Below are 10904 nucleotides of genomic sequence, written 5' to 3'. Positions count from 1 at the left end.
GGAGTGATGGCATGGCTTCGTGAGGAAACAGAAAACAAATACCCAAATTCAATCAAATGTGCAAGAAAACTATTGTTACCGATTCCATCTTCATATTTAGCTGAATGTGGATTTAGTGCTGTAAATGATTTCATTGGTAAAAAAAAATCGTCTAGATATAACACAACGGGGAGACTTGAGACTGAGGCTAACCAAATTGGAACCTAAGATAAAATCTACGTGCAGCAAGCATCAAGGGCAAGAATCTCACTTAATTAAAATATTAAATTATTATAGAAAAATACTTATTAAAATTATTTCGAATTTGAATTTTAGTTTTTCATTATATGTTCTGAAAATTTACTTACTTTGTTTCGCTAACAATTTCCTAAGTTTCTTAAGTGAACAATTCGATTTTTTATTATTAAAAATTATGTATATGTTACATAGGGGGGCATAAGAATTTTAGAAGGGCTTAGGTGGGGCATGGTACGAAAAAGGTTGGGAAACACTGGATTATAGGATAGATACGAATTCCTCAAAATATTAAATCGGGAATGTGGTCAAAAATTTGGTCCCACGTATCATTATTATTTTTGAATTTCATTTATTTCTTTTTCACATTCGGAACTATAAGGCTAATGAAAAAATGTTTTCTTAAAATTGTCAATAAGTCATAGATGTATCCTATGTGCTCGAACTGTTTTTGTCAACACGATTTTCCCGAAGGATAAGTAACGTTAGCAGCTCCAACTGTTGGCATAATTTTTAATTAAAAAAATTATGGTACTTTTTTTTTACTAGTTTGTTTCTGATCAGCAATTTTTTGACTGGTTTGTTTCTGATCATTTTCAATGAAAAATATTTTGAGTCAAAACTCGATGAAATATAAACAAAATTTATATTTTTTCTAACACAAATATCAATCCATGTATCGGAGCTTGCGGAACAATGAATTCGAGGATCATTGCCGTTAAGTAACAACTGCGGGATGGTTTTCCAGTTATCCTACGCCATGTAACCCGAAGTTTTCTTCAAAAAATTGTGCATCGAGGAAAGTAAAAAATCTTAAATTTCGATTCAGGAACCCAGGTTCGAATCCCATCACAACCTGAACTAAGCGCAGTGATGTCATTATCCTTATTGTTAGAAGTAGCATGGTTCAGAAATTTTTTTGCCGCAGCGGCTTCTACGAGGGCGAATTTATCCCATTTGAAAAAGACTACAAAGTTGAAAATTGATTTCCACAAATTAAATATGGGTCGGTTGTTCAGATAAGTATATTATAATAAGTATACAAGTATATTGAACTAGACTAGACAAAGATATTGCTATATGATATATTATACATTCATATTAATATGCAAATAACATGTTATAATACGCAATTTTCCAATGTTCTGTTCGTGCTGGGCTTATTAATTTCCTTACGTATTTGTAAAAAATTAGCTATTAGGACATTTTAGGTTTTCTTTTTGAGATTAGAAATCAGAAATGAAATTCAAATCACTTTATTATCAGATATTGAACATTGAATAAGGCTTGCACTTAATTTGCCGTCTGTCAATTAACAGCGGTTTACAAAATTACACTAAAACCCTAAGATAACTTGGTTTTTTTAAAAATAATTTTGGGTATATTTACTACTCTATACTCTAGCTTGTATACTCTGAATTTTTTTTTCACATTTTAGTTTACACATAGTATTATATTGTACGTTCAATGAAACTATTCAACAGATTTTCGTTTTCAAAGTTTGAATATATGTCCATAAAATTACTTATTTTATGAAGCAAAAAAAAGTTTGCTCTTGATTTTAATTCTCCAATTCAACGTTCTTAATAATTAAATAGTATGTATAAGTGCTATTTTAAAACTATTAAGATTGTAATTTAATACAAGAAAATCCGATTAATAGATTATTAATTAATAGAATTAAAGCGTAAGTTTTTCTTTTCATTATTTTTTGCAGATGCTGGTTGTTGTGATTTAATTAACTTAATTATTCATTAACTTTAGTTAAAAATCCGTAATTATTTTTATTAATCATTTTATGGTTTTTCAAGCTTATAACCTAGATAATACAAAGAGACCGAAGAGCAAAATGTCTAGAGAATTTAGTCAAATCCTCTCGATACGTAGAATCATTACCTAAACAGGCTAGTGCAGCTTTTATAATGTCTGAAACATTGAAATATTTCTTATGCCTATTAAGTCAAAAATGTGTAATTATTACTTTAATTAAAAATGTATAAAATGATTAAAAAAGTATTACTTTAGTTAAAAATGTGTAATTATTTTTATTGATCATTTTATGGTTTTTCAAGCTTATAACCTAAATAATACAAAGAGACCGAGGATCAAAATATCTAGAGAATTTAGTCAAATCCTCTCGATACGTAGAATCATTACCTAAACAGGCAAGCTTTATAATGTTTGCAGCTTTTATAATGTTTGAAACATTTCTTATGCCTATTAAGTAAAAAATGTGTAATTATTACTTTAGTTAAAAATGTATTAAATGTATAAAAAAAGTATTACTTTAGTTAAAAATGTGTAATTATTTTTATTAATCATTTTATGGTTTTTCAAGATTATAATCTAGATAATACAAAGAGACAGAGGAGCAAAATGTCTAGAGAATTTTGTCAAATCGATACGTAGAATCTTTATCTAAACAGGTAAGTGTAGCTTTTATAATGTCTGAAACATTGAAATATTTCTTATGCCTATAAAGGCATCTTATAGATATTGGAAAAAAAGAGATATCATTCAATAATAACATGAATTTATTTACAGAAAGATATTTACAAATTGTGCGTAGGCTCTTCTAACTTTTAAAAACATCTTAACGCTTTAAATTATTTACAGTAATATGGTTTTTATAAAACTCTTCATATATACATCTTTACATCATGTTGATTCATCTATATCTCATAAATACTGATAAATTATTTATACAATAAATTCAAAATAAATACTAAATCATTTGTACACGTAATAAATATTTTTGGGGAAGCAATGTTTTATGATAATAACAATAATTAAGAACGACCTTTCTTTGAAAATTAAATATTTTTTAATTATCATCCTGACTGAGTTTTAATTTACATTTATTAATTTGATATTATTATATGTAGAAACAAGTTCATGACCTTTTTCAACTTATAATAGTTAAATTAATAATTGTAAATTTCGAACAGATATTAGCTATCCCTATTTTTATAAGAATATAATTAAAAACTTATATGAATGGGTTCAATTTTACAGGATCATTTTAAAAGAATGAATTTAAAAGAATATCAACCACAATAATTTTTTTTAAAATTTGTATTTTCTTTTATGTTAATAGTGTAAAAAAATCTCTTTAAATGATTTTCGTAAAAGAAATTAGGAGAGCAAAAATTAAATTCTTAGGATTTCTTTTCAATTGCTTATGTTGGTAACTAAATGCTATATGCTATGTTCATGTGCTAACTGTCTTAACACAAAGTTTCATTAAAAAGTAAATATAACTTATTCAATGATTAGAAAACGGCAACTACATATATTTATTATAAATTGTTGTTTATAATATGTCAATATTATTCAATTACTTCATAAGAAAGGAAAAACTCTTTTAGATTTCAGCCTTTAAAGAATAATCGAAAATAAAAACACAATAAAACAAGAGAATAATTCTTAGATGGGATGATCATCATAAGATCACAGGTTAAGACCGTTAAACAAGAGACCAATAAATTTATTATTTTTTTACCTAGTATCAGACAAAGGTATTTAGATTTTTTTTGCGACCATGTTTTGTGGTATAGAGAAACCCTTTATCGTTTCAGCGAATTTCATTAATTTCTAATCCTCTTCTTTTTTGTATTGTTAGATAACATTCAAACTTACTATCACGAAAAAAAGTATTTCGCTATATTTGCTTAAAAGTTGATACCCAAAATTGATTCTATTTTTCAAGTCGGAAATTTTATTTTCAAAACCCTTAATATGGAGCAAAGGTTTTTTTTTTAATTATTATTTTGTCTCGAGCCTTTCTTGGACAGCCAATTAAATGCATTTACGTCGGGCTACATCTCAAATGACCATTTAGTCCCCCCCTCACGATAAATAAGTTAGAGGCATTTGTGGCGTGTTATTCATCCTTCGTAACGATTGCAATTTTTTTTCTATGAATAGTAATGAGTAAAAGTAACCGCGATGAAAAATGTTTCCTTCTTATTCATAAAAGATTACTTATGTGGACAAAAATACATAGGTTAATGAAATTTATGTAGTTTTTGTTAACAAAGTGAAGTCTCTTTATAATTCATTCCAGTGTAGTTCAACTAAATTAATATTTTCAGATGAATTCGAGTCAGTTTTTTGCAACTCATTAAATACAATTTAAACAATAATTAATAATCAATTCTTCGGGTTCTTAAAATAAAATAAAGTTATTGACTTTGAAATTAATGCAACAAAACAGAATGTGAACAATTCTAGAAAGGACGGAATCACCCCTTTAATAAGGGCGCCACAAATTAGTGTCAGACTGCGCGTGTTCGTTTGATTCTTGCGTAAAATGTTCAGTGGCACTACCAGAACTATGATTTCTCGGCTGATCCGACTCAGACGCGTCGTTTTCTCTCGGCCTCGTCTCATTGCTTCTCACGGAATCACCCATGCTGTGGTTGCTGCTGCACTCTGATTGTATAACTGAGTCATTCGTGCTGGAATCTCGTGAGAGAGACGGGCCACCACTGTCTACGCACCTTTGAGTGACCTCGTCCTCGATGGAACACTTCGTCTCGCCGTTGTTCATATGCTGCAGAGATGACTGCAGTTGATTTTGAGAGTACAACTGCGAGTAAAACAGAGAGGGTGACATCATGGGCGGTGTAAAATACATGCCGGCAGCAGCCATTAGAGTAGGGTTGTTTGTCCTAGAAGAGGTGCCGTTGTTGTAAAATCCATGGCCAGCAGACAAGAGACTGTAGCTCCCGTGGTTCATGGCTGCGAAGTAGGGAAGGGTGTTGTGTGTTGAGGGATTCGAAGCAAGGAAAGCGAGAGATGCATTGTTGAATTGATGAGAGGGTGAGTAGGTATTGCAGGCGGTTGGATTGGTACCGGAGAGGCCATGTCTCAGTTCTGATAGTCTGTCGGTTAGGCACAGTTCAGAGGCAGCAACCATAGCATTATTGTATCGACTGACAAAGAGTGGGTCTTTGATGGCACCGGGGGAGGCTTGCTCAACAACCGTAGGAAAACTCCCGACTGAATTTGCAGAATGACGATCTGTCAGTAAACCTGAAATAAGAAATATACTTTCCTTCATTTGAAAAAAATATGCATTTATAAAGTACATTTTTATTGATAAAAATATGTGTTCAATGCGCAAAATATAAAACTGCCCATCCTGAATGACTTTTGATCTAATGATCGGATCTTCACGTTCTAGGACTCAATCCTAAGGGCGCGAGGGGCTGACCTCAAATATGCTAATTAATTTGGTCAAACGATATTTTAAGATACGAAATCAGACACAAAAACACCCTTTCTCTGAATAAACATACTTTTTTTTTTACTGACTCGATTTCCGAACCACCAAATAGGGACCCGTTAGTTTGGTCAGGTGCCGATCCAAAGTTTGATTCTCTTAATCTTAATTTTACTTTTTACATATTTCACTGTATCTCTTGAATTCTTAAAGAGAATTGAGAATTTTTTGGGCACAATTATGAAATTTGTTTATCCAAAGATAATTCAATACAAAATGTAAGTTTATTAAATATTTATTATTTGCAATTATTTTATTTGATAACAGTAAAAAAAAATTTGATTGCAAGGTATACAATTTTTATACTTTAAAAATTGTGAAACTTTACGAACAGAATGTGAGCGAAATCGGTCGAATAGTTCCTGAGAAATCGAGTTTTAAATTTATGACTTTTTCAAAAAGCACTAATTATTAGGATATTTGTGGTCACCCCTTTGAACTAGTAAGAGAGAATCTCAGAAAGTGAAGATCCGATCATTAGATAAAAAGTTAATCAGGGTGGTCTGTTTTTAATTTTGTGCACTGTTCATATAATCAAACGTTTTAAAACAGCATAATATACTACCTTTATCCTTTATAATCTAGTTTGTTACTACTTGTTGAAAGTTATAATTTTCATATACTAATATATCTCTTATAGTTTTGTAATATTTAATTAATATCAAAAAGAAGCATTATTCATAATATGTAATTAAATGATTATCGAAATGTAAATATCTGTTAGTTATTCTTTACATACTTTTTTCTAGTTACAAATGCATTGCACCTTTTCTGATTGAAAAGAAAGAGGGGGGAGGATCTTCATTTTTCGGCTAATTCCATTAGATAACGTCGTTAAAAACTTACAAGCTTCTATTATAGAACCTTTAACCTTTTACTTTTAACCTATACTATTACGTAAACATATTTGATGTATCTTATTCGTTTGTATTTTAAATTAACGAAAACAGAGAGAGAGAGTAAGCTTTTCCTTCGACACATTTTGTTTTCTCATTATCGATTTTAAAGTTTGATTTTAGAATAAAATCAGAAAATCTCATTTTAAATCAATGAAATGAAATCAAAGCTTTTGTTCCAATAGAAAGAGCTTTTAAAACCTTTCCCTATAATATTATAGAACACTACCTTGAAGAAAAATAGGTTGAAATAAGTTTACTTTATAAGGTAGTAAGTAAAGCATGCAATATATTTTTCATACAATGTATATTCACAAACTAGATATGCAGTCGAGTATGTAAAAAAATAAATAAAATAAAAATGTTACAAAATAGAATGAGCTAAAATTGCATAACAAAATTCCGTCCTTTCTTCACTAGAGATCATTTAAAAAGTAAGCATAACTTTCTTTTAAATTTCTTGAACCAAACTGCTATTTTTAGTGGAATATTTAATGACTACCACTTTATCCAAATTACTTAATAATTATTTTCCCTCAAACTTTCACATTATTTCATAACTAAAAGGAGGAGAGAAAAAAAATCCTCCCCGCGATAATTACGAAATAATTTTCTCAGACCACTTTTTCATTCAGATTTTTCCCTTTATTAATGCATGTTCGAGAGAGGATTTGTTTTAAAAACACTTATCGAACAAATTAAAGCTCGGGTCGATAGTTCACCACCAAAACATACACCTCGTGGTGACTAAACCCGAGGCACGCTTCCCTCTGAAAATAAAGCAATTAAAGCAGATCTTGTGCAGCGTATCATTTAAAATGAGTTAATATGCATCAGCCACAGCGCTCAACAATCCATCTTGTGTTAAATTTTCGCAAGGGGGGGCTGAAAACCATCCCGACCCCTCGATCTCCACTGCAAATGGATCCATCACTGTCAACACTTCAAATGTTAAAATGATTATAGCAAGTTTTCTTCGAGAACTCTCTTCTCACACTTAATACCCTCCCTAGCTTTTCTAAATATGACTAGCTCACAATTTCCCTCACCCCCGCTCCAAATCTTTTGCCTGAAAGTTGAGCTCTGTATTGATCGGAATGGCTACTAATGAAAGCTTCAAGTCAATTGCCTGCTTTATGGAAAATTGTAAAAGTGGTCTTGTTGACTTTTCAAATTGTTCTCCTTTAGCACATCCTAATCGGAAAGCTCTCACCCATTGGGTCGATGATGCTGAGTTTGGATCGGAAATGATGCCTTCAGCAGACAGTTCGAATTTAAAAGTTTTAATTACTATATTTATTTCAAATTAATAATTTTATAGGATAATTCTTCTTCTTTGTTTATGCGGAGAAGTCTTAAAATTTAACTCACTATTTATCACTTAGCCCACTAATGACTTATAAGAACTTCTTGAATTTTACAAAGTTCTGAAAGTTTTTGAAGTTATACGAAAGGTTACTTGCTTTGAGTTTAAAAACTTAATCTATGTATCAGTAAATACTAAATTAGAAAATAGAAAACATTAAAAACATTTAAGAATTTTTATAATGACGTTATTAAATTTAGGAAAATGAGGGGATGCCGTCAAACTAGATCTAATTTTTAAGCCCTGAATTACTGAAAGTTGTGTATTTAGAAAAAAATACCATTTCCACAAGGACTAGTAGGTAGTCATATAGTCAAGAAGGTTAAAGCAAGAAGCCATATGGGTGTCGATATTTTCAACATTGCGCACCGGCCGGCCGACTTTATTTCCCAGCCAGCTGGTACCTATCGATCAGAAGTTGGGTGGGCAATAGCCTCCACCAGGAATTGAACCACGATTTTGCATATTTTTATTATAAAAATAAATATTTCAGTTAAAGTTGAATTGATTCACGAAATTCTCTTTTGTAATTGATAGTACGCACCTTTAGAACAATATTCAAATACAGTCAATATTTCTGAAGACGCTGTATTTTGAGTCAGCTTACGTTAAAACAAACAATGCTTTTAAATCTATGTTGTTCTTCATAAAGAATATATTAAAATGTGAAAATTAATTATCTAGAAATAGAAATTTATAATCGAGAACAAGGGATTACCTTGGAATTTCTTTTTTTTTTTTACCGGCTCCAACAGAAGGACAAAAAAAATTTTGTAAAAGAGAAACATTTTTGGGTGGTTTAGGAGACTTCCCCTTTGTTATTAACACAGACTACTCAAAATTCCGATACTAGGCAATATCTATATAATTCTGATCTCCAGCCAATGAGCATAAAGTACTTCATTGATATATTCATATACATGATCCCAGTGATTAGATGTAGATCTATGCTGTCACAAAAAAGGGGAACATATTAACCGGGATAACCATGGGAGAGATTTCTGGAGTTTTCTTCCTTAACGAAAATGCTTTACTGCAGAAATAAACATTATAGATGGCGTACCCTACCAGGGGCTAACCACTAGTGGATAATGATCTAAGTTGGAATAAAGATCGGAGATGTTGAATTCCGCTGAAAATAAGGTAGAAATAAAGAGTATCCAACGCTACTATCCAACGACAAAAAATAAAAGCACGCATTATTGCAAAGATGTAGTTGAAATAGACTTCTCTTCTTTCTTAATGTCCTCACAAACTGAATGACTTTCTCGATCAGAAAACGGACTATGATGTCTTGTTTAGTTGAGTTAAGTCTTGTTCTGGTAAGTTCGTTTTTCTTCTCAAAGAGGGCATTACACCTCCCGAGTCTAATTTGCCGCAATTTTAGTATTTAGCTGAAGTTATATGGTTCTTGTAACACTGGTAAGTAAGGTGAGGTCCGGAACATTTCAAGAAAAATGATTCGCCGCTTCAAGTTGTCTAAACGATCTGTAGAATTATATTTGCCATTAGTACCTTACCGTTTTAATGATGTAATTAGTCCATAAAATTTAGTATGGATCTCAGAGTTTTCAACAAAAAATAATAAGAAGAATCGGAAAGTTCTTGTATGATGGAGGCTTGTTACTTCTTTAACGCTGCGAGTTTGACCCTCTAATGCATCTCAGGAGCTACCTTATTTTTTAGAATTGGTCTAAAAAAACATGAAGAAATGGTAATCCCCTTGCCTCAAATTTACTACTTGGATTTACAAAAGCAGTGGCATTAAAAAAATATTTGTCAAGAAATAGAAAATTTTCCTATATCCATCATTAAAATACATTGGCATAGCATAACGCGCAGTAACGCTTATTAAGAAAATTTCACAAAACTTTAGATCCCATTCTACTTAACAAAAAAGTAACGTTTGAAAAAACTTCATTTTATTGCTTAACGCTAACAAAAAAATCAAGATTTTATTTGTCCACAGAAATCAGCATTCTAATGTCCCCAGTCACTGACATATCATGCAAAATGATTAAATGCCTCCGCCAATACGAATTCAGGCCGTGATTAAGTGAATGTGAGGGCATAATAAATATTGTGGCGTGTTCATATGAAACAATGTGGTGAAGAATGAAGAAACACGAGATGAAGGCGTATCCGTACCTGTGGGTGTGGTTTGAGGTGTGACGTGACCTGAATCATGAGTAGAGGTGACATCCATTTGTGAACAAGGAGCTGAAGTGAAACCTGCTGCCGTCTGCAGACTGTGTCCCAAGTAGTTCTGGTAATGGGCAGCCTGGTGGTGGTGATTCCATTGGACCTCATTTGCAAATGGGAATGCAGCTTGCGAAGAATCTGTAAAAAAAATGCAACAACATTCATTACACAAATAAAAAGCTTATAGAAAAAACTTGCTGAACTGCAGTTATTAAAAACTAAAATTTTCGAATTTACCGTGTTTAACAAACAGTTTCTTCAAGTTATGACAGAAATTTTCTTTAACTCACTTTACACGCACACCACACAACCACACCCAAGCACTTATCCACATTTTCAAACGCTCTATCTTTAAACGGCCATGGTAGAAAGTCACGTCATCTTGACTTTTGTCAGACGACGTGAACAGCGCCTGCGCTATTAACATTCTTTCCAAACTTCCAACTCCAACGAACAAGAGGACTTTCCACCACGACAGATTTAGCTTGCACCTTGATGTGTATACACGCCTGGTTGCATCCAGGATCGAACTCATGTCCCTTCATTCGGAACCAGCGGTGTATATTTTCATACTAAAAGTCTTTAAATTTCTGTTCAGTGAAGAACATTTCTAATTCGTTGGTCTGAATAGTGTAATAGTCATTTTTATGGATAATGTTCCAAGCCATCTTACTTGAATCAAAATAAGATGAGCTTATTTTCAACCTCATTACCTTTTACACTCAACGTTCTTCCAACGGTTTAAAAGCCGGATCAAACTACTTAAAGTTTGCCAGACAATATTAACAAACTTACGAAATTATACCTGGAGGTTACTAAATAAAATAGTTAATAAACACAAAGATGCAATCATTTTAACATGAAGACAGAGAGGTTGTGGTAACTGAAAGGTACCTCTCGAGCGTAGAGGCTTAACGGT

General features: G+C 31.8%; 1 protein-coding gene across 1 annotated transcript in view; it reads right to left on the bottom strand.

Annotated features, from left to right (window-relative positions):
• Positions 1-2750: 2750 nt before the first annotated feature.
• LOC107454798 (uncharacterized) overlaps positions 2751-10904 on the bottom strand; it is a 120174-nt gene continuing 112020 nt past the window's right edge. The window contains exons 4-5 of the mRNA XM_016072102.3: positions 9932-10123; positions 2751-5271 (exon numbers count right to left, since the gene is read on the bottom strand). Of these exons, the coding sequence (XP_015927588.1) occupies positions 4487-5271; positions 9932-10123 (977 nt within the window). The 3' untranslated portion in view covers positions 2751-4486. The remainder of the gene's footprint in view (positions 5272-9931; positions 10124-10904) is intronic.

Source organism: Parasteatoda tepidariorum, chromosome 1 (genome assembly GCF_043381705.1).
Source record: "Parasteatoda tepidariorum isolate YZ-2023 chromosome 1, CAS_Ptep_4.0, whole genome shotgun sequence".
NCBI lineage: Eukaryota > Metazoa > Arthropoda > Arachnida > Araneae > Theridiidae > Parasteatoda > Parasteatoda tepidariorum.
This window is presented reverse-complemented; position numbering and strand designations above follow the sequence as displayed.